Here is a 24,622-nt window from a genome sequence, read left to right on the forward strand (position 1 = left end):
AATGTTAAATCTTTTGAAAATGGCAGATCTACAAGCCCACAATGCATCGCATTGTCGATGCGACGTGTTGTAAGCTTTTAGGTCAGCTATTTTCAAATAGCTGAGGTATATACATTATAGGGATGAAGTGGTTAGTGTATGCTTTGTAATAATCAAATCTACAAAGTAACAACTAGCTTTCAAGTATTTGTAGTTGTGTAAAAGTACCATATTTGCCTCTGAGATGTAGTGGGGTAAAAGTATTTAAAATGGGAAATACTCCATGAATTACCTCAATTGTACTAAAGTACAGTACTTGAGTAAATGTACTTTCCACCACTGGTTATATCTTCATACCACATTAAGCTTCATTCCATGTTCAGTGGTTTCTCCCAAGATTCTAGAATTTTGACACCTGTAATGTTTTACAGCTGGCACCAGGGAGCAGCATAGAGCTGTAAACAGGGATCCATAGGTTCCTACACAAGTGTGGAATTTGATTTGAGTCATTTCCAGGTCTGGGTAAGTATGGAATTTGATTTGAGTCATTTCCAGGTCTGGGTAAGTATGGAAATAAGAAAAATATTGTTTCCAGACTATTGACTCATAACCTGTCCCAAATCCACACATCCACCACCAAATTAGTTTGAAAGGATATGTGACAATATCACAGAATTGCATCACAAATAACATTGAGACAAAAGCTTGTCTGAACATTTTAAGTTATGCAGTGATGTGCTCTGAAAAGGTAAACTATCTTTCCTGCATAAGGAAACCATAATTGTATGGATACATTCGTCGTCAATGAATAAATTAGGTTGCAGACGGTGAACCTTTTTTTTTATCGACTCATTTTCAGTTCTTATAAGAGACAAAAATATGGGGAGAACAATAATATATTTTCAACCTATCAAAAGGGAAATAATGAGTATAGGTAGGACCGTTTCTGTTTCAGTTTACTTATCTATGATTTACTTTATAAACAGCCAATGAAGCAAACTCAGTGGACTTTACTTTTCTAGTTCAGTGGTGAATTGTAGATGATCATTTATGTTATCGTAGGGGTTGATGATATACAGTTATTTACATTTACATGACTGATTGATGTACTTTTTTTAGTAAGACATGAGAACAACAGTAAATGGAAGTACAAATTCACAATACAAGGTCTACTAAACTGGAAGGCTCATAAAGCACTAACCTTGTTTAAACCCAAATCTGGGTTGAACATGATCCGTGGAGCTGCCTCTGGTGTTATTGATCGTGGACTTCATTTCATGTCATCATTCATGGCAAAAACAAAATGTAAAAAAATAATTTCAACAATTTTTTAAACAGCTACAAGCTCACGTGTCACATTGTGAGCTTGTAAATTGGCTATTTTCGGCACGTGACACCATTGTACGACTAAGGCGTTGGTTAATGGGATATTTCACTGCCAAACATGTTTGGGGTAATTTCAATGTCTACTCAGGCTTTTGTGTGCACCCCAGACCGTTCTTAAGTTGCTTGAGTCAGTACTTAGATATTTGATATTCAATTCATCAGACACCTTCCAATATAAACCATTTTAACCATGTTAGATTCATTGAAAACACACGTCCTTGATTCTGGTGACTGATATTGTCCTTCTAATGCTTGAGGGGGCCGTAATTCTTTCATGTACTTTTTCTATTCATAGTTAGTTTTCATTTTCCTTAAAAGAAATGTGTACATTTAATTATAAGGTTTATCCCTTCATTATACCGAGCAAAAGATGCATTTATGAGGTGGTTCAATTTTGATTACACATCAAAACATGTGTCCTCCGAGACTGGAGGTTGGGGTTCAATCCCCGGCAGAGTCATACCAAAGACTACAAATTTGGTACCCAATGCCTCCCTGATTGAAACTCGGCATCAAGGGTTGGTTTGGGGTTAAGTCCCTGTGACATACAGTACTGGCATCATGTCCAGGGGGTGTACCAATTATCTGAAAAGAATAACATGTAACATTTGGATGGACAAAGATTTGTTTAGGTCTGGTGGCATTGAGCAGTGTCCACATAACTGCCATTTTATTTCCTGCTGAAAAAGACTGAAGATGAATAGCATTCACCGATTTTCTGGCCAAAATGTCGATGAACAATTCCTGTAACTTTTGTTCCAGTTCAAGCACTGTCCTTATGTCTATACAGTACTAGCCTGGCCACCCGGTCACGGAAATTGCATTTGATTTGATTTCAACCTAAGATTTCCGCGACCGGGTGGTTTACCAGGCTAATACAGTTACATGACTTTCAATGAGAAAATTGGACATAGAATTTAATAATTATATGAAGATAGGTTGACGATGGGTGAAGTCATCCTTTAACCACTTTCAACCTGGTGTCCCTATTTTTGGCATAGGATAACATTGTTTAAAGTTTTTAAAAAATTGCAGATCTACAAGCGAACAATGCGTTCTGATACGATGCTTGGTCAGCTTGTAGATTGTTTATTATGGCTTAACTGTTTAAGGCATCGCTGGGAAAACAATCAACAATCTATCTTATTCAAAGTGCGTTCTCTTTCTATACACCATGCACATGGAACGAACAAAATATGACTTAAAAAAGCACGTCCACCTTTGAACGGTGTACAATTCACCTTAAAAGGAAAGATTTATTGAAAACTTTACAAAAACTTCACTTCCATTTGAACAATATGTAAAAAATAAGTTATCCTTTTCTGTACAAACAATGCTTTTGTCAGGGCAGGATTTAACCACATGAACCCTAGTGTCATTTCTGAGGCACACATTCACCGAAAATAAGATGTAAAAGCTTGAGACACGTTGACTATTTTGGGCAAAGAGGTGTAGAGGGAAATTCTAGACTCTAGTGGATCTGGTATAGAGCCATGGAGGACCACGGTCAAGTAGGGTTCAAGTGGTTAATCTGCTTTCATTATCCTCTTGTTTCACTATTTACAATTCCTGTCGGTGTTTGTAGAACAAACCTGTACAGATTAACATGTGAACACACTACATGTCACAATTCAAACACAACTGTCCTCCCTTAAAGGAGTAGTTCACCCCAAGAAATATTTATTTTCTATCAATGACACACCCCATGACGCCTTGAATTCATGGAGATTTCTTTGTTTGTTGCATTCCAGGGCCAATCATTTGATGACCGGCGGTGACTCAATGGAGACTCTTTGAGACTTCGCCGGTCATCAAATTATTGGCTTAGGAATGCAACAAAAATAAAATAATATCCATGAATTCAAGGCTTTATGAGGTGTGTAACTGATAGAAAATAAGTAATTTTTTGGGTGAAGTTAAAGTAGTTCTTAAAGCAGTTCTTTTAGCAGCCTAATTACTCACAATGCAACCTTCTCTGTTAAGTCACAACTCTCACCCAGATATCAATTTGCTGATCCCAGAAACCCCACTGGGTGTCTCTCAGTCGATGAATGAATGTTGATGTGTGAGTGTGACACTTCTGTAATGAAACATGGGTTTGAACCCACTTAGCAGTCATTGAAAGTGGAAGCTCCAGTAGTGCCTTGCTCATCTGCCTCACACTTTGATTGCATGTCCTCTGGTTCTCCACCAGTGCCTCCATCTCCTGCACCTAAGGCTCTTCTTCGCGTGGATCCGGTGTTTGAAGAGCTTCCTCTCCACGCTCTTCACCTCTTCATGTAGGGTGGCTGCTCTCACCTCCAGCAGGAAGGAGAAGAGCTCCAGCAGCCAAACATAGCTTCTAGGTAGCACGGATGACTCCAGCTCCTTATAATGGCTCTTACATTTTAACCTACAATGATGACAACACAGACACACTGAGAACTGACACAGCATTGTTCTTACAGTAATTGAATCATACTATATTTGGAATAAACATGACTTTACTATCTACTACTGCAGAAGGTGAGAAGCAATAGAATAACAACCTAGAAATGACTGAGTATAGTTCATACATGCTAAATCATTATTGAATCAGCTGGTGATCAAAACCATTTTGCATGTGCATTCTACAGTTAGCTCGTGCCTTTTGTTCACTTTATAGACAAATGATTGTGTCAGCTCACAACCCAATCAGTGTGTAGTTAAGTTCTCTGATGACACCGTTATCCTCAGTCTACTCACAAGTGAATGTGACATCAGTAGCCATACAACTGGAGTGGACAGGTTTGTAGGATGGTGTGATCACCTACAAATTAATGTAAGGAAAACCGAGGAGATTGTGGTGGATCCCACTCCCAGGTCTATAGGAGACCACCATGATCACCATACATGGTCATGACATCAAACAGGTCACCTCCTATAAATATCTAGGAGTACAGATTGATTGGGAAATGAGCTGGCACACTCATGTGACAAGTGTGTGTGGAAAAATACAACACCGGCGCCTTCATTTTCTCAGTAGGCTTAGACTCTTTGGTGGATGTAGAAACATAATGCTGATCTTTTACAGAGCTAGTGTCAATTATGTGAATTGTAAGATATGGTATCACCAGTTGGTTCGGAAACCTGACGGTAAAGAATAAATCTGAGATCTTTAGATTGGTCAAAATGGCAGGGAAGATTATGGGTACGTCCACACCCCCAGATCATTTTTGAGCAGTCTACCATGGGCAGGCTAACAAAATTGTGTCTGGCCCCTCTCATGTACTATATATCCTGAGTATAGGTTACTGCCGGTAGGAGGTACAGGGCCCATGCGTGGAGCTATAATAGGTACAAGTACTCTTTTGTCCCTCTGTCAATTACACTCCTCAATGGCGGGCAGACGGCGAGGCAGAAGGTAAATGGGTTGTACATGTCACTTATTGTTCGTCTTGTACTGGATGGTATTGTGTATGTATGCTGCTGGTCTGTGTGTCCAAGACAAATTTCTCCCAAGGGAGACAAAACAAAGTAACCTTGAATCTTGAATAAATTATTTAACAGGCAACATTTATTCATGAGTTTCATTTAAGTAACATGTAAGTCTGGAAAACTTACATGTTATAGTGTATGAGTGAAAGGCATTTATGTCACGGTGGAGAGAGGGGGTGGAAATTGGTGCCCCCACCCCACTCCAATCATATTATAATCGGATTCAGACTGTGTTTTACTCACGTTTGCTTACAGTTCTTCAGGTCGGCGTGCCAGTACTTTGTGTTGAAGAGTTTCAGGGCTGCTCTCCTCTGAGCTGACACACAGTTCAGGCTCTGCTCATGAAGACTCGGCCCGTCTGACCTACCCTTAACTTCATCGCCCCCCCAACGGAAGATAAAGCTGGAGGGAGAGGAGGGCTGGGGCCCCGTGGCCCGGCCTGAAACCGCCTCAAAGGAAGACTGAAGCTGCTCTACCACTCCTGGACACACCATTGAATGAAACCGATGTCAGTATAATTATGCTTTTTACTGGCGTTTGGCAGGATATACACTAAATTTGTTTTCACAAAATAGTAACAATGAAATAACAACGAAAAAGCTTTACACTGTGGAAAATAAAGCTGACAAATATGTAGGAGATATTTCACAGCTAACCTGCTCAACATATCAGCAAATAAATGAAGACAATAACATATAAAGCACTTACTTCTATGTTTCAGAATAACAGAGTCACAACCCTTTCCTCTAAGAAGAGCTTTTTTGTGTGTCCACTGTTTCCTGTAACAGTGAAGAAAACATGCACTGAAACAGTTTGGTAATAAATTGACAAACATACTAATAATACTATTTCCATCATACTTATATTATATCACATAAACAAAATAGTTTGTAAAAATACTTTCTTGTTTTAGTTTTCATTATTGTCTGTGAAACCTGTTTTTATACAGAGCTATGGAATTAAAATGCCATTGTTGGTATTTCTGAACTTTCTGAAAATAACTATTATTATTACTATCATCATCATCTCGCAACAAGTCTTACCTAGCAGTGAACTGTTTCCGTGTGTGTGTGGCTCTAGTCAGGGCAGTCTGTAAAAGTCTGTACCACCTCCTCAAATTAAAACTCTTCTGCTCTGTTAGAAATAAAGTTACAGAATGAAACTTCACAATGTTCATTGTGCCACAAGTTTAAAGTCACTTTAAAGGTTTAGGTTTCACTGTGGTGGAATTCTAGTGGAAAAGCACACCCAGTCAGTCTTAGCCGGTGCCTAAGCGACAAACAGTAGATCAAAGAAGGAGAGATACCCGCAAACTGCCACTTGCACGTTTCAAGAGAATTTATTATGTAATAATGTAATCATACACCCAAAAGGTGCTTTCCTGCAGCATGGTGCTGCTCAACTCGCCTTGCCTTTTTCGTTTTTCAGTTAGGCCAAAGTACCTGGTACTTTTTTTTGCATCTGTCGAGGTTCCAAGCGAACTGAGACGACACCAAAAGGTGATATGAAAACACTGCAGACTACTGATTGGTCAGAGACAATTGTCATCAGCGTGACTGTCATGATGGACAGCATGGAAGCTCCTAAATACTGTGAAAACGTGTAGACTATTTATAATAAATGATGATAAATCAATTCTGAGCAACTGCATGACCCATTTCTCACCTAAAATGTTATCAGGAACTCATTTAGTTTGACTGTACATGTGAAATAGATACCATTTCCAGACAGCATTTGCATAATGCAAGTAGAATTAAGTTGACTAGATAATATGCAGTGGAAACGTGTCTAAAACACCAAAAGACACAATAAGGGATAAAAAAAAAAAAGCTCAGTGAATGCCAGTAATCTAGCTGGTTTTACAGACCTAGCGAAACCTACCTGGGTGTTGTTTATCCATGTCCCCTGCCTTGCTGGATAAAACCCTGAAAGACAAACATGAATCATGATTGTGGAGTAAACGCAGTACAGAGAATTAAAACATGGCATGATTCAATGAATGCCTTGGTATTCTCAGCTTATCAATCAATCTGTTATCATTTACAAACCCAACCTCATTAACAGACAACTCTCAATGCAAGGCATGGCAAGTGTATTTCTATAGTACAAACCAAGTAAACACAACAGCATCAATGCTGCCGATCCAGTTTAACTAAAATGTGAAATGTTGACAGCATGTTCCTTAAAAGTGTGAGTGTGTGAATGTTACCATTCTGTGTGGTCGTTGAAACCAAAGAGCAGTTTCATTGTGACGATGATGGTGGCAGCAGTCTGCAAGTCATAGCGAGGAAGAGGAGAGTTCATAGGATCCATCGTGTTGATGGACTCATCTGATAAACCAGCCTTTTCTATCACCCAGCACACCCATTCATACAGCTGATCTGGAGACAGAAAGAACTAACGTCAATACTAACGTCAATTTTATACACCCACTCATCCCGCTGATCAGCATTCAGACACAACAGCATTCAACTTTATGCACCCACTGATACAGAAGATCTGGAGACAGATATAACATTGTACACACCGATTCATACAAATGATCTGGAGACAGAGAGAGTGTGTGTGTGTGTGTGTGTGTGTGTGTGTGTGTGTGTGTGTGTGTGTGTGTGTGTGTGTGTGTGTGTGTGTGTGTGTGTGTGTGTGTGTTACCAGGCAGGTTGATGTGTGTGAGGTATCTAAGACTGAGCCTAGCAGGGTGCAGCAGACACTGACTGCTGATTGGAGGGAAGCGGGGCAGGCCCATGAATATAGCCAGGGTCTGGGCTTCTTTATGCACATCCTTATAGAGAGGAATGGACTGGAACCCCCACACACACAAACACAAACACATACACAATCTCAGTCAGCTTCTCTGCCACTGAAACCATTGGCTCTAATAAAAAAATAAACAATGAAACAATAAACAGCTCCTCCCAACAGGGACAGTTGGGAGGAGCCCAGTGTCGAGGGGTACAGGGGGCTTTCAGATGGGGCCAAACACCTGAAGGAACATTTGCCTTTGTGATGACATGCACATTGAAGCAGAGTCTACTTTCGAGGGGACAGACCTTCTGGTTGTTTGTGTAGAACACTCACCGTCATCTTGAAGAATAGAGTATCTCTGCCAGTGGGTTTCATGTCTTCTGGAAAAAGGTCATGTGCGTTCACATAGGGGATGTGACCTTCACTGACAAACCTATAGACAGAGCACAATACAAACAACTGTGTGTATCAAAAATGTGTTCAATGACATCACTGACAGAACAGTTAAGTAATGGCATTCTTCATGGCATCTATGCTAAATGACACTTGCGCTTCATAAGTTAAATTAGTACAATGTTTAGCCAGTCTCAGGGCGTCACCAGTCTGAGTGATGTACTGGGTCTGGGAAAATCAATTATGTCACAACTTTCATTAATATTCAGATATTCCCTATGCACCACAGATGGCCAATTCCAAATATCCTAATATGTGTACACTCGTTATTAAGCAGGTTGCAATGCAAGCATAATTTAAACATTCAGATGTTTCATTTTTATGGCGTGGCTCTGCTGGTGTCTAGTCTTTCTGGAGCTAATCTTGCAAACCTCTTGACTGATCAGCGCCAAACTGCTTGTGCACACTGTGAGTCGGCCACAGAAGTACCTCCGCAATATTCTTTCCATATATGTTTATACTTTTGGAAATATTTACCTTTACATTTTCATAATCAGATGTCAATTGGGCTCTGACTGGGCTGAAACTATGCCCAAATTTGGGTGGTAGTGACTGTCTGGGTTATGAATGGACATAGTTGTCTTAATAAATACTTAATCGTTATTTTTACATGCCTAGATCATCAGCAATAGCTATGAGAGTTTCACTTTTCACTTTCTTCAGAGACGAGATGTCAGTGAAATGTATAGCTGATTAAGTTATGGGTAAAACATTGTTCTCGTCAAGCAGTACATACTAGGTGAACTATTTTAAAGATCATTATTTCTATTTGCTTGTGAGACAACGCAAGGCAGTGGCCAGTTTACAGTTGGCTTGACTCTAAATGGACATAAAGATCTTTAAGATCTTCACTAATTGCTACAAACCTACTTGACAAGAACAATGTTGGTGTAACCAAGAGTGAATCTTAGATAATCTACAATGCAACTTTCACACAATGGCATTGCTGGTTTTACACAGCAAGATGCCAGTGCAGCTTCATGTTTGAATGACTAATCGTATTTTACCATAAAGTGCTGACTTCTGCAGAGATAATCTCACTGCAAAAAAATCTTGATTTGATTTATTGGCTAATTTATTTAGAACTAGTAATCCGACATTTGCTAGGAAAATATGCAAAATATCCCAAGCTTGCTTGTTGAGAATAAATTAAGTTGTAAGTTAAATGTTTGTTTAATGCATGGTACCAACCTGAGTAGTTCAGACAAAGTGATGCCCTCTCTGCACCAGACAAGGGCCAGGTAACAGAGGGCCAGCGTCTTACGCATGCTCAAGAGACTCCCGGCTCTTCTCCGACACTTGGTCAGGTACTTTGCTGCATCGAAGGAACCCGAAATCACAGATTCGCATTCACTATCTTCCGTCTCTTCTCCTGTAAGAGAAGGAGCAGTCACAGCATAAAAAAGAGAATATTGGGACAAGAGTAGAAAGCTAAAAGAGGAATGGAGGATGTTACCCATTCACTATCCTTCCTAGAATTTTCAAAACATGGTGCAAGTTTTGAACCAACAACCTTCTTGTCACAAGCCCACATCTCTAACCTCTAGGCAAGCATGTTTATCAACAGTCCTCTTATGGTTATCTCCACCAGTTTGTGTCCGTCTGTGTGAGTGTGTGTATGTGTCCACGGCTAATATCGCAAACCATTGGACCGATCAGCACCAAATGTCAGGTGCACACTGCCAGTAGGCCAATAAACTACCTCTCTTGAAATATTTTAACTTTAATATCATAATGATCATAGTCCAAGGCATTCGGATCAGGTTGAAACCTTGTCCAAATACGGTGTCATATGTAACGTCATAGATGCAGTATGTCATATCATACATCATAGACTGGCCACATATTTCCAGGTGCAGACACAGAATGCACTCCACTGAGCACATGAACCTTCTAGTTTTACTGAAACATTTATCACGTCAGGGATCAGAACCCCTGTGTTCCAACCTGAGGTCTCGCCTGTGTCTGAGAACATGTCTGTGCCCCTGTCATCCTCGCTGGACAGGAAGGAAGAGTCCATACCAACTGTATCACTGCTCTGAGACCGCTGAGGGAAAAAAGACACAAATCGACAAAGACAACAGGTTAGGCTCTCTGATATATCCTACTGCATAACCTCTGATATATAAAATAAATTAACCACTTAAACCCTATATTCTTCATTGACAGGTGTCCCCCAGGGTTCCGCACAGTTTTTCCCATCTACACCAAATCTTTTTGCCAAAAATAGCTGATCCACAAGCTCACAGCCGATCACATTGCGATCGACTGTTATTCTTAAGTGAAAGCATAAGGGTCTAAAAACAAGTGTCCAAACATTTATGACGCTGGTGGAAATACCATATATCACTCACCACCATCGCCCTTTTCAACTGTGAATGCCGTATGGGATTGTTTGTGTACGCCTGTCGACTGGTCTGCAGGTACATCCTCCACAGCTGACACAATACATCCTAGATTAAAACATAAGTAACACAGCTTGAGATGAACTGAAACTCTATGATTTCTCATATTCGAAGTTGCTTTGGACAACATAAATCTATCAGTTACAGACAGGCAGGAAGAATAACAAGTACACAGAATGATAAGACAGTCAGAATGTCAGACTGTAAAACCTTAAAATAGGGATTCACTCCGAGCTTCAGTAGAGCTTCAGCTTGATGCTTCAGGATGATCTGAAAGCCCTCACAGACCATCCACCGTTTCCGTGGGCCAGATTCTGAAACACATGAACAAATTGCATGTTTCAGACAGGTACTCTCCTCTGATTCTGATTTAAATAAACCTAAAGTCTGTAGATGTTTGGGTGCAGTGTTTCATTTTAAACAACACAATTAACAAACCAAAAAATTAACACCCTTTAGTGTTATAAATGTTTAGACTATTCCGATTTCATAACGAATAAAGTATAATGCATGCAGCCATATACTACACAACCACTTCTGTAGCAAATAAATCATAAGCATAGCATACACTCTGAATCCATTCTTCTACGACTAATTTCAATTTCTTTGTTTTTTCGGGCAAGAAAACATTACTGGCTTCAATCATTAGTTAGTCAGTTTGTTCAATGAGCATCCTCACGTTTTGCTAGAGGAATCTCGTGGATAGAAAAGAAGTCTGACCAGGAGATAGACTTCTTCTTTGATGTTTTATCTGTCTTTGTTTTATTTTTCTTGCTTTTCTCTGATGTTTTATCTCTCTTTCTTTTCTTCATCAGAGTTACATCAGATGTTTCCTCAGCTGGAGCTTCACACACTGTTGACTCCAGATCATCATTTAACTCTTGGTTCTTGTTTTCACATTTCTCCTTTCTCTCCTTTTTCTTTTTCTTCCGTGTTGGAGCGTGGAGCATTGCAGTGTCGACAGGAGGAGGACTGACATCTCTGGCCTGGGAGGGCAGATGCTCCAGATTTTTGTTGCTTTCTGATTTGTCCTTGACTTTTTTATCCTTTATTTTCTGAGACAGTGTGTCACCGACGTTTGCAGAAGACAAATCAGTGGTCTGTTCCTTATCTACATCCTGGCTGTCTTTTTTCTCTTCGTTTTTCTGAGGGTCTTTACTCCGTTTATCCTTTTTCCTCTTCTTGATCAACGGTGTGTCTAATGTCAAACTGGGTTCCTCACATTGTGACTGTTGGAGATCTTCACTATTTAAAGTATTGCCGGTCTCTGTGTTTTTCTTCTTTTCATTGAGTTTGTTATGCTTTTTCTTTGACGTTGGCATGTCCAACATTAAACCGACTGGTGGAGTTGAAACACAATCACTGATTTGGGCCTGTGGCTTGTCACCTTCCACTGGCTCTGTGTTTTCATCATTTACCTTCCCTTTATCCTTTTTCCTCTTCTTTTTCCGTGGTGTGTCAAACATCAAATTGGGTTTTGGAGCAGATCCCTCAACATTGATTTGGGATGAGGACAAATCAGTGCTCCGTTCCTCATCTATTATTACATCTTGGTCGTCTTTATTCTCTATGTTTTTCTTGGAGTCATTCATTTTTTCCTTCTTCCTCTTCTTTATCCGTGGTGTGTCTAATGCTAAACTGGGTTCCTCACATTCTGACTGTTGGAGATTTTCACTATTTGAAGCATTGCCAGGCTCTGTGTTTTTCTTCTTTTCTTTGCACTTTTCAACCTTTCTTTTCTTTGACACTGGTGTGTCCAACATTAAACCACCATCACTGGTTTGGCTCTGTGGTTCGTCACCTTCAACTGCCTCCATGTTTACATCATTTAACTCCTGGATAGTTTTAGATTTTTTTTTTTTCTTCTTTTCTTTTCTTTGACACACTAAACAGTCTTCTGGAGCATTACAAGCCTGCGGTTGTTTACGTCCATGGTCATCGTTTAGATCTTGGTTATCAGCTCCTTCATGTCTCTCCTTGGCTACTTTCAGTCTCTTATTCGGTGTGTCGTTTGAAGAACAGTTGTCCTCCTCCCTGGTTGTTTGAGACTCTTGTTGCTGTTCATTTAACTTCAGTTTGGCTTCATTGTTTTTCTTTTTAAGTTTCTTCCGTTCAGAGATCGGCGGGACACATTCCGCTGGCTCGATGTTTTCAACATCCGTGAATATTTTTTTCCTCTTTTCTCCATTTTTGTTTTTAGATAATTTGTCCGTTGGATGCGTAGTAATCTGCGACATATTACACAAAACTTCTGTCTGCAAGGTGCAGGATGTGGGCAACATGTGGCTAATGCTAATTCAGTCAAATAGCCCGTCTTGGCTCGCGTGCGGACTGCAGAGCAGACAGGTTTATACTAATGTCTTCTCAACTACAACGTTGTATCCTTGGGAACGATTGTTTCTTCGCTGTCTGGTTTACATGACTAGTTAGCAATAGCATGTTTATTAAATGACTCCACTACAGCGGCCATGACAGTAACACGTGGTGTTATCTTTCACGGCGTGGTTACGTCGAGTTACGTTATAGTGTTGCCAGATTCTGAGAGAGAAATAAGGAACCAGGTCTATGAAAAAAAGCCCCAAAGAAGCGACTACTAGGGTACGGTTGAAACATTTTAACAACACAAATCTGGTACAAAGGTCCCTAGCACAACTTATTTTCAAATTTACAGACAATTTGGGGGTCCTTGACATGAAAATGTTTAAGAACCACTGGTCATAACATTTAGGAAGCAAGCCTAAATAAACAACTACACGTTGGAAACAAGTTGTTAAAAAAAAGCAACCACCAATATTTACAAGCAAATTTACAGAAAAACAAGCCCAAAGTCGCCTATAATAAGCGGTCATGGCAACACTGTTACGTGATTGCGTAACGTTCATCGCGCTATTCTCGACATCTTGATGGCCGCTTGGAGGCGTAAGCGTGCTGCATGTGTGTACTTTCATCACTGTCCATGCAGTGATATACTGTACATTAAAATGGTCCAAACTCCATACCAACTATCCGAACAGTGTCCAGTGGTGGAAAAAGTACTCAAAGGTTTTACTTAAGTAAAAGTATCAATACTGCAATGCAGACTACTGTTACAAGTAAAAGTCCGGAATTAAAAATGTATGTAAAAGTACACAAGTATTGGTATCAAAATGGGTGGGGTAAAAGTAAAAGATTGGAAAATTGTAAAGTAAAAGTACCTCAAAATTTTACTTAAGTAGCCTACAGTACTTGAGTACATGTACTTAGTTACTTTCCACCACTGCGTGCGTCACGCTATTCTCTAAATCTTGATGGCCGCTTGGAGGCATAAGCATGCTGCATCATGTGTGTACTTTTATCACTGTCCATGCAGTGATACAGTATGCTGGTCCAAACTCCATACCAACTATCCATCCACCAGTGTCAATCTCACTTAGTCTTCTTTCCTTCAAACTTCCTAGTCGCTTCTACATACATATTACCTTCTCATGATCATACTCATGAACATTGATGGTTTTCATTCATATATTCACTGCTGGCAACGTATAGCTGTACACAAATCCATTCTTAAATTCCTTGGTGATAGTCAGTCACATAGTATATTCATTCATATATTCACTAAATATACTGTGTACAGGATATTTTTGAATAACAAAAACGATGGAGCTTGCACAAAAACAAATTTCACCCAATGTTTTACATCGGTAAACCTGTGATGTGACAATAAAGTTGATTCTTATGTCATCTTACACATTTTAAACTTACAGTCAAACAGCAAAACAAAACTCCTGCCTTCCACCTGTTTGTGTGTCATGATGTGTTATTAAATGAGCGATTATGATTATTATAACATCCTGGTGAGTAACTAACCAGCTTGTTGATGGCGTGCACTGGCTGCTTTGCTGATGGTGGTAATCCTACTGAAACCAAAATGGAGTGAGGGGTCCTCAATCTCCCTGGTTCTCTGGAAGAATACAATCAAATCGAACAAAACATTTACTGTATTTTGGTGAATAAATTGACCTTTGGCACTAATGTGTTAAGAATTTAAATTAGATGCAATAAATGTGACTTGCTCCACTGAAATTAGTTGGACGTTAGTTGCACCTTTATCTAACCAGTCAATGCTGACCATTCACCAAAACAATACATTTTGGCTGAATTTTGAGGAAGCCATTGGATTCCATTCATCTCAGTATGGTATGAAAATCAACTTGCAGAGACTTGAAGCTTGCTTGAGATAACTAATCCAAAGCACGACTTTTCACTTTGCAGTTGCTTTTTTGCCAACGTTATGTTATTGTTGTGATTTAATGCATGTTAAACGCAGAATGATTTTAAAAGTCCTGCCAAGAATTGGCCATGGAGAAAATACTGATGCAAAATTCAAACATCCATGACTTTAACCATGCAGTGCCAATGAGGTTTAGCCAACAATTGCTCTATTATTCTGTCATGTTCTATCAATCACGAGAGGTTTATTTGTCACTCATTCATAGAGGTACAATAAGCAAAATGTTGATTTAATGATTACAGCAAAAATGTAAGCAAAGGCAAAATCTAAGAATATAGCCATTTACAAAAACGTTTAGCCAAAGTTGTGAATAGACACTGACAGCCAGTCAGTCTGGCACTGACAGCCAGACCGAGATACAGAGTATCTCGGTCTAGTCTGGAGTATCTCGGTCTAGTCTAGACGCCGAGATGGACGGTCGCATGCGAACTAGCTCCCGACCGAGCTCTCACGAACGAGCTCTCGGGCGAACGAGCTCTCGCACTCACGGCAACATTTTTGCCAGTTTTTCACTGGATTTAATTCTCATCTTCATCCTTCTGTGGACGACGGATTCATTCCTCGAATATCCACAGAATCTACACCTGATGGAGACAGAAAAGGGGAATCCACGGGAAATGAAAAACGAAAAACACTCCGACTTCTATCTGATCGGCTCGACAGAATCAACGAAACATCTGGGATTCGCAGCTGGAGCTCTCCATACGCTCCTGGCCATGAATTCGGCTAGAAAGAAGAACGCGCCCCCGACAGGACGCATGGACAGAAGATATATAATCATCCTATTTCTTCTCCTGTCGGGTGATATCCACGTTAACCCAGGCCCAGTTACCACCAGGCAAACTTCTGCCCGTCTGGCGAGGGAGGAAAACTTTGCCAACGTAGCTAGCGTTGCTAACGTTGCTAACGTTGCCAACGGCAACGGGGAACAACAACAACGCCAGGCTAACACCGCAAGCTTTCTGTCCCAGCAAGCCAACGCACCCTCGGACTACATCGACACCGCAGCCGTCCTCGACGCACCACGAAGTCCTACGGAGAGACGCTGCGCGACCGAAGAAGCCGATCCACGGACACATCTTCTGGTGGCTTCAGGCGGCGCAGGGACCAGGATGGACCACCGAGAACACAGACGAAGGCCCCCCCCATCCCCCCACCCCCCAAGCTCCACAGCTGGTTGCTTACCTCCGAGAACCAGACAAAGGCCCCCCACCGCCCCCCAACCCCCACAGCTAGTTGCCTACGACGGAACAGATGCTTTGATGGACGCTAACACCACAACACCCCCCTCCCCCCTCGATACTGCTCCTCAACTTGATATCTCTGTGGACAAACACATCTCCATTGATCAAATGATCAAATCGTTTGGTGTTGGCTTGCACATGATTCACCTCAATGTGAATTCCCTTGTAGGAAACAAGCTAACACAAATCAAGCAGATGTTTTATGATGGTAAGGTTGACATTTTAACTTTCTCTGAAACTAAACTTGATCATACGATAAAGGACATTGAGATTGAAATTGAAAATTACAAACTTTTCAGAAATGATAGGAGCATTAATGGGAGAAACGGAGGTGGTGTATGCATGTATGTACATATTGACAATGAGTGCATCCTTCGCGAAGACCTGAAGGATGCAGCCATTGAAGCTGTGTGGGTCGAGATCATTTTTAAAAATTCCAAGCCTGTGCTAGTCGGTACCATATACAGACCTCCTAACCAGACTGATTTCTATGAAAGACTTGAGGAGTGTTTAGCTAAGGTGGAGTGTGCGGAGACGATTCTTCTTGGTGACTTTAACACAGACATGCTCTGTAAGGAAGCGTCAGTGTATAAGTCATTCAAGGGGTTTTGTCATCGGCACTCACTCCACCAGCTAATCACCCAGCCCACAAGGCTGTGTGTTTCCACTCAAACTACCATAGATCTCATTCTAGCAACGGACAAGGACAAAATCCTCAATAGTGGTGTTTCTACCTGTGGCATATCTGATCATAACATGATCTTCTGCACCAGAAAGAAACGTAAACCTAAGAACGGTTACCACAAATCAGTCACGATCAGAGACCTCAAAAACTATAAGAGTGAGGACTTAGATCGCAGGCTAGAGGAACTGGACTGGTCCGACGTACTAAACAGCACACAGGTAGACGAATCTTGGCTTGGTTTCAAAACCAAATTCATTCAAATTTTGGACAGTGTGGCCCCCATGAAAACCGTCATGGTCAAATCCCGCCCGGTACCATGGATGAATTCGGACATCCTTACTGCCATGAAGGTCAGAAACAAAAAGTGTTCTGAGCTTCATAAAGGTAGGATCAAACTCGCCAGGTGTTTTAACAAAGGTCTCGAATCCCACGTAGCTAAACTTGTAAAAGAAAGAAACAAGCTAAGAAACAAGGTTAATCGCATGCTCGAACTAGCAGAAAAAAGCTTCCTCGATGACAAAATTGAGGAAAATAAAAGCAAACCACGAGAGCTTTGGAAGCTATTCAACAACCTACTAGGCTGCAGCAAGAAATTGAAAACCAGGTTTACAAACATAAGCCTCAAGGTGAATGACACTCTCATCACATCCAAACATGAAGTGAGTAAAATCCTCAACATATTCTTCACGACCATAACCTCAGATTTGGTTGAAAAACTTCCCCCTCACTCTGGGTGCTATGGTGAAGAACATGTTGACTCATTTTACAAAAAACAGGGTGTACGGAAAGATGATTTTAAACTCTCCCCTGTGAAAACAGAAGAGGTGTTTAAAAAATTGAGTGCTCTTCATCAACACAAAGCCACAGGCCTCGACAATATCCCCGCCAAATTTCTAAAAGACTCGGCCGCCTCCATTGCTCCAATCATTACCCACATAATAAACCTCTCCATCATACAGGGACGGGTCCCTAACGATTTCAAAAAAGCAAGGGTGACCCCTCTGTACAAAAAAGGAAACAAATTAGACCCTGGCAACTACCGCCCTATTTCTATTCTTAGCTCCATCTCGAAAGTCATGGAAAAAATAGTCTATGAACAGGTCGATAAGTATCTTGCCGAAAAAAATCTAATTTACAAATTCCAATCTGGTTTCAGAACAAACCACTCCACTGACACATGCCTTCTCTATTTGAACGACTCTATCAAACAAGATGTCGACAAGGGCAAATATTGCGGCATGGTCATGCTGGACCTCCAAAAGGCCTTTGACACCGTCAATCACCCAATTATGATCAATAAGCTCAAAGCAATAGGTTTTGATGATACGTCAGTGAACTGGATGAGATCCTACCTGGAAGGGAGGGAGCAAGTGGTGGAAGTAAACGGCACCCAGTCCCCCCCCCTCCCTGTGACTTGTGGTGTCCCACAAGGAAGTATACTAGGACCTTTACTGTTCCTGATATATGTGAATGACATGTCATCGGCCTGCGACTGCAAGCTGTTCCTGTTCGCAGATGACTCGGCCCTGCTAGTCTCGGACAGGGACAGGCTGCAGGTTGAGAAAACTCTCAGCTCCGAACTCAACAAGATCTGCATCTGGCTCTCTGACAACAAACTTTCTTTACACCTGGGTAAAACTGAATCCATCCTCTTTGGGTCCAGTCCTAACCTTAGCAAGGCAGAGAGTTTCACGATCAAAGTGGGTGATAATGTCATCAAAAGAAAGGATGAAATTACCTACCTGGGCTCCATCTTGGAGGCAAACCTCTCCGGTAACAAAAACGCCGAAAAAGTGATCAAAAATGTCAACCGAACAACACGCTATTTGTGGAGGATTGATCGCCTAGTCAGTAAGAATACTCTGAAGATTCTTGCAGGGGCCCTCATTCAAGGTCATTATGATTATGCATGCACTTCATGGTATCACAACACCTCCAAGGCCTTAAAAACAAGGCTCCAAACATCCCAAAACAAACTTGTAAGGCTACTTCTTGGCCTCAATCACAGAACCCATCTAACCCCTGCTCATTTTGCTAGGATTGGATGGCTTAGGGTTGAGGACAGAGTACAGCAACTTGCTATGGGCCTGGTCTTCAAGATACACCACAACATTGGGATCCCCCTGTATTTGTCAAAATACTTCAAAAATGTTAATGAAGTCCATGATCATAACACCAGAGGCAGCTCCACTGATCATGTTCAACCCAGATTTGGCTCAACTAAGGGTATGAACTCATTCTCATGCTATTCATCAAAAATGTGGAATGCCCTACCAAAAGGAGTAAAGGAGTGTAAAACCCTACTCACTTTCAAAACTGCCCTAAAGATACACCTTCAGGAGGCTGCAATTCGAAAATGGCCCCTGTCTAAGTCTTAACCTACCCCTCCCTACCCCCCCCCCCCCTCTTTCATTTTCCTCTTTTGTATATATATATATATATATATTTTTTTTCTCTCGTCATACCAGTAACCTGAAAGCTGATTGTATGACATTCTGTATAGTAGTGTGTATATCTGCCTGCCTCTTATATTTCATCATGATTTGTGTGCATGGGGTCCTCATCTTAAACAAGCGTAATGCTTAATGAGGGTTTCCAGTTTAGTAGACCTTGTATTGTGAATTTGTACTTCCATGTACTGTTATGTACTGTCATGTACTATTCTCATGTCTTTCTAAATAAACTACATCAATCAATCAATCAATCAAAGCCATATGGTCCTTTAATTAAGAACAAATTCGTATTAACAAGGGTAGCCTGGCACTGGAAACAGACATGTCTTGTGTAAGGGGTAGGGCATGGTCTCTAAGGGCGGTTTCAGACTGGGTTCGTTTGAATCAAACCGTTCCCGAGTACGCTTGGCTGGCCAGCATTCACACTGGCCAAGATTCTAAAGCACTCGAGACCATTTTCATTGAACAGTAATGGTAAATATGTGCCTCATGGGGGCGCTGTTGACTATGGGGCTTTGGGAGAGCGAATGTCATTCACAGAAGAAAAGTCACTCTAGAGTGAATAATAAAGTTTGACTGTGTTCCTGACGTTGTCTTGAGTTATAATAACAACAGATCAACAATACACAACCAAAGCAGTGTGTGCACTGGTCTTTGAAACCTCGAAATGTAACGTCGCCTGTTAATATGATATTGGCGTCACGGACGCATCCTTGGTGTGACGTCACAGACTAATCCTTGGTGTATTTATCCTTATAAATACGTTCGCCACACATATATTTTTCACGGCTCGCGCTACTCAAACACTAGCGGGATTATTATTTCTTGTCAACATTCAAGTAGAACTATGAGAAGGTATAACCCAGCTAAAATAATGCGTCATTATAAAAAATATATAAATGATATATGATTAGCAGTCCACTTCCTTCTCTTGGAACGGATGGATTCACACTGCCGCGTTCCGTTCCCGACTCCGCAGCAATCGGACCCGAGACTACCTCCCAAGGTGGTTTCGGGTACGGTACGGTGATGCGTTACGGGGAACGGTTCGCTACGTTCACACTACCACAACATCTGCCATGTGGTCCGGGGTGCGCACCCGGGACCATAGTGTGAAAGCGCCCTGAGAGTAGAGTAGACAAGTGGACTTTGCAGTAAGTTGAGGTTCAATGGGTCCTCAGCGTTCCTCACCTCGATAACATTAAGGCAGGTCCTGCAGTAGTATCTGCCTTCATCTGAGATGCCCCAGTCCACTGCTGAGCACTGCTCACATGGTACTCTGTATGCACTCTGAAAGAGGGGTACAACAATACCCTTAATACCAGGGCTCATCACAAAATGTTAAACTTTGTGTATTACAGGAGTTCAGTGGTCAAACAGGCCACTGAACTCCTGAGGTTTTGGTCAGATAAACAATATACTTTACAAATAATAATTATTGCCTCTCTAATATAATTCCTATTGCATGACAGGCCCTGTCCCTGTCAATCATATTGAGAGGTAAAACTTTTTTTTTTTTTAAATCACCCACTTCTTTACACCTGTAAACCTGATGATTGATGATTCTCAAACATAGAATTACAACACACATAGACCAGGTCTTGAACTCTGATTACATGGTACTGTACTGTTTTTGTTTATATGAAATCTAAACCCTTAGCATAACCTTTGACATTCTGAGCAGAAAAACATACTCTACTAAAGTTATCCACAGCCACAGGAGCCTCTAGTCCAGTGGTTCTCAAACCTTTACATTTCAAGGTCTCCACTTACAGTGTACAAATGGAACCAAATGGACCCTAACGGGTCACTTTGGTTCCATTTGTATATTGTCAGAGTTACAGACTTGTAAGGGTCAATTTAGAACCCCTAAAAGGAACCCAGAGAGTTCCTAGAACCCACTTTGAGAACCACTGCTCTAGTCCACAAGAGGCTCATCTCTATCTCTTACAACAACTTTACAACGTCTTTAGCTTTAATGTCTGTTTCATATGATCAATCCAGGAGGAGAGGTTGTAACGGTTTGGAGAGAATGCGAACTTCATTCACATCACAGAACCTAGTTTACTTTTGTCGATTTGCGGCATTCAATCTCTCTCATACTCACATCTCTAAAACTGTTATGAATCGCTTATACAGTTGTATTGTATAGGTTTTAAAAAAAAGCACATTAGCTCAACCCACCGCTTCGTCGTCCATGATTTCAGCAGTACATGTTTAAGCTGTTTCTATCCAATTTTACTTTCTAAACGTAGCTTCGTTCAGTTCAATTCACATCATGAGAACACGTTGTGTTGTTTAGACTTTTGCGGGAAGTGGAATTTCGTCACTTCCCCTCGCTAACACAGCGTTTCCCTTGTGTTACATTCAAATCTCTTCCGGCCATGAACACAGAAGAACTCAATGGTTGCGTTCCTAGCTCTGGTCCATAGAGCACCGAAGTCTGACGTAATTTACACATCCTACCTGGGTCGCGGTCCCCCCCCCCCCCCGTTCTGAATTCCCATAGACGTGTTTAATATCGCGTCCAATAAGAACTGTGTTCCAAAAATAAACAAATGATCCCGGCGGTTTTACTCTCACGGATATGAACCATCAACTGACGGTGAGAAAACGCGAATGTTACTTCCGACGAATTAGATGTGAGTGAGTGACTGACTATCATAAACGATACAGAGCCACCTCTCTGACAATATCGCCGAGACAGTTTGTTTATTTTTGGAGCACAATTCTTATATGAGACGATTCTAAGATGAACCAATGTTATTCTCCATAGCGAAATTACTTTACGAACCAGGGGATGGACGAGTGACGTCAGAATAGGTAAATTGATTGATTGATTGATGTAGTTTATTTAGAAAGACATGAGAATAGTACATGACAGTACATAACAGTACATGGAAGTACAAATTCACAATACAAGGTCTACTAAACTGGAAACCCTCATTAAGCACTAAGCTTGTTTAAGATGAGAACCCCATGCACACAAATCATGATGAAATATAAGAGGCAGGCAGATATACACACTACTATACAGAAAGTCATACAATCAGCTTTCAGGTTACTGGTATGACGAGAGAAAAAAAAAAATATATATATATATATATATATATATATATATACAAAAGAGGAAAATGAAGGGGGGGGGGGTAGGTTAAGACTTAGACAGGGGCCATTTTCGAATTGCAGCCTCCTGAAGGTGTATCTTTAGGGCAGTTTTGAAAGTGAGTAGGGTTTTACACTCCTTTACTCCTTTTGGTAGGGCATTCCACATTTTTGTTGAATAGCATGAGAACGAGTTCATACCCTTAGTTGAGCCAAATCTGGGTTGAACATAATCCGTGGAGCTGCCTCTGGTGTTATGATCATGGACTGCATTAACATTTTGGAAGTATTTTGACAAATACAGGGGGATCCCAATGTTGTGGTGTATCTTGAAGACCAGGCCCATAGCAAGTTGCTGTACTCTGTCCGATAGCCGGCCCGAGCAAGTTGAAAATAGCCGATCTACAAGCTCACAACGACGTGAGCTTGTAGAGCAGCTATTTTCAAAAGATTTCTATACAATTTGAAAACTTGAAATGGGACATTCTGCATAATGAGTACTTTTACTTTTGGTCTACTTTTAAGTATATATTGTTGCCAACTTTTGTACTTATACTCAAGTACATTTTGAATATTGAACTTTTACTCGTAACAGAGTATTTTGACATTGTATTATTGATACTTTTACTTGAGTAAAACATTTGAGTACTTTTTCCACCAAAAGAGAGACAGGGTTACCCTGTTACTGAACACTAGCAATGATGACTATCAGAATATATATAACTAAATAAAATCACTTAATGCACCTTTAAATTATCCCTTAAATTTAAAAATGTGCAAAGTCAATTTCTATCAGCAGAGGGCGAGATCACACTGTGCTGTGTGTTTCCCAGTTGTCTTGCACTGCAGGTCCCTGGGAGAATTCATCAGTGCAACTGGGAGCACCTGGCCAGTCTCCCATTGATGTTCAAAATATATATAAAAAATATATACATTACATATAAATAATGATTATGATCATTATGTTATTAATATTATTAGCCTATTATTATACAGTAGCCTATATAATACACACACACACACACACACACACACACACACACGCACACGCACACGCGCACACACGCACACACACACACACACACACACACACACACACACACACACACACTATACCTGCATACACGCACACACATCGTGCATATATACAGTAGCCTATATTTAAAAGCAATTTGCTTTAAGCAATTTTCCAGAGATGCATTGAATGAATCTGGACTATTGAGTTAGAGAGCAGAATCATTTGCCTGTTTGCAAGTAAAACAATTAAACAAACACATCAATTCCCAATCTTGAAATTGTAACCCATTATTTAATGGCAAACCCTTCTGAGAAGTCTGATCTGACTTATTAAAGCAAAAACTGACAGAATATATTGGAGGGAATCCCCCTCTTTCTTACTCGAAAAATGACGTGCTGTTGTTTATATGTTATGAAACAGCTGGTTATCGTCAGAAGGCAGTGAACAGGGGAGTGTGGACCATGGCTGAATACTGTCTGTGTCCTAGTGATAAATGTCATGGCTCTGTCAATGTGATTTCTCCATTAAACACTGTGTCCTTGCTATAGAATGTGCAATATATCTATAATGTGTTGATAGACAATTGCTGTTGAATTCATTGAAGACCTGTATGTGTCCAATTAAGACACTTGTATGGGGCTGCTATAATGTTTTTAATGCCACCTGGAAATGAGGAAGCAATGAGAATTATACTCAACTGATTATAATCCACTATTAATTCACAGTGATGGATGGCCTTATAAAATGAAACCCATCCCATACACATACAACTAAGAATGTAACAAAAGTGGCTCTTTTACAACCAGTCTGTTATGGCCAGTGCTTTCTTCTTTGGGATTGTGTGCTGGGGGGTCATAACAGCACAGGGGACACAAGAGTCTAAACAGGCTGGTCGTTAACTTGGGACCTGACTAGAGAGGGGATGGAGGAGGTGGCGACGGTGCATACAGCGAGGAAGCTGGACGCCATCATGGCAAATCCCTCCCACCCCCTCCACATGGAGAGAGTGGGGCAGCTGAGCAGGAGGGGAAACAAGTGAATAGATTAATCTAGGCCTACTCCGGGTGGAACTGTATGAGACTTATGTCCTTACAATGGTCACTCTGCCAGGTCAACTTTCAAAACAACACACAGTTAATACCTGTACACTTCAGCTCGGTCATTGACTTTCCTTCTTAGTAACACTGTAGGGTGCGGTTATTGTACATATTGCACTGTTGACAGACACATTTTTGTCTGAGCTTAGGTCGAGACATGGTATGGACAACTGCGACTGTGAGTTGTTTTCTTGTATCGGGGTATATTGTGCCCGCTTTTGCGCGATATACTGTGATGACACTGTGACCTTGTGTTTTATTTATTATTCTGCATAGTGCAGGCTATTTGTGTAGACTATTGTATACTGTTTTATTGATGGTGCATT

At 40.9% G+C, this 24,622-nt stretch overlaps 1 protein-coding gene across 3 annotated transcripts; it reads right to left on the reverse strand.

Moving 5' to 3' along the window:
* Positions 1 to 2,321: 2,321 nt before the first annotated feature.
* On the reverse strand, positions 2,322 to 21,374 carry taf1b (TATA box binding protein (Tbp)-associated factor, RNA polymerase I, B). Of its 3 annotated transcripts, XM_080431430.1 has the most exons (15): positions 21,261 to 21,374; positions 20,268 to 20,366; positions 14,271 to 14,364; positions 10,635 to 10,738; positions 10,374 to 10,472; positions 9,967 to 10,066; positions 9,211 to 9,391; positions 7,900 to 7,999; positions 7,474 to 7,621; positions 7,031 to 7,202; positions 6,703 to 6,746; positions 5,865 to 5,955; positions 5,530 to 5,600; positions 5,065 to 5,302; positions 2,322 to 3,757 (listed from the first exon to the last, which is right to left on the reverse strand). In XM_080431430.1, exons 1-15 carry the CDS (start codon positions 21,273 to 21,275, stop codon positions 3,523 to 3,525), a joined length of 1,791 nt encoding a protein of 596 aa, XP_080287556.1. In that variant the 5' UTR covers positions 21,276 to 21,374; the 3' UTR covers positions 2,322 to 3,522. The 3 variants fall into 3 exon arrangements, with proteins under 3 accessions (XP_080287556.1, XP_080287555.1, XP_080287554.1); XM_080431429.1 differs by lacking the exons at positions 14,271 to 14,364; positions 20,268 to 20,366; positions 21,261 to 21,374 and adding an exon at positions 11,104 to 12,937 and having other exon boundaries at positions 2,324 to 3,757; positions 10,377 to 10,472; XM_080431428.1 differs by lacking the exons at positions 14,271 to 14,364; positions 20,268 to 20,366; positions 21,261 to 21,374 and adding an exon at positions 11,104 to 12,937 and having other exon boundaries at positions 2,324 to 3,757.
* Positions 21,375 to 24,622: the final 3,248 nt, after the last annotated feature.

Source organism: Gymnoscopelus braueri, assembly GCF_963280865.1.
Source record: "Gymnoscopelus braueri genome assembly, chromosome: 1".
Taxonomy (NCBI): domain Eukaryota; kingdom Metazoa; phylum Chordata; class Actinopteri; order Myctophiformes; family Myctophidae; genus Gymnoscopelus; species Gymnoscopelus braueri.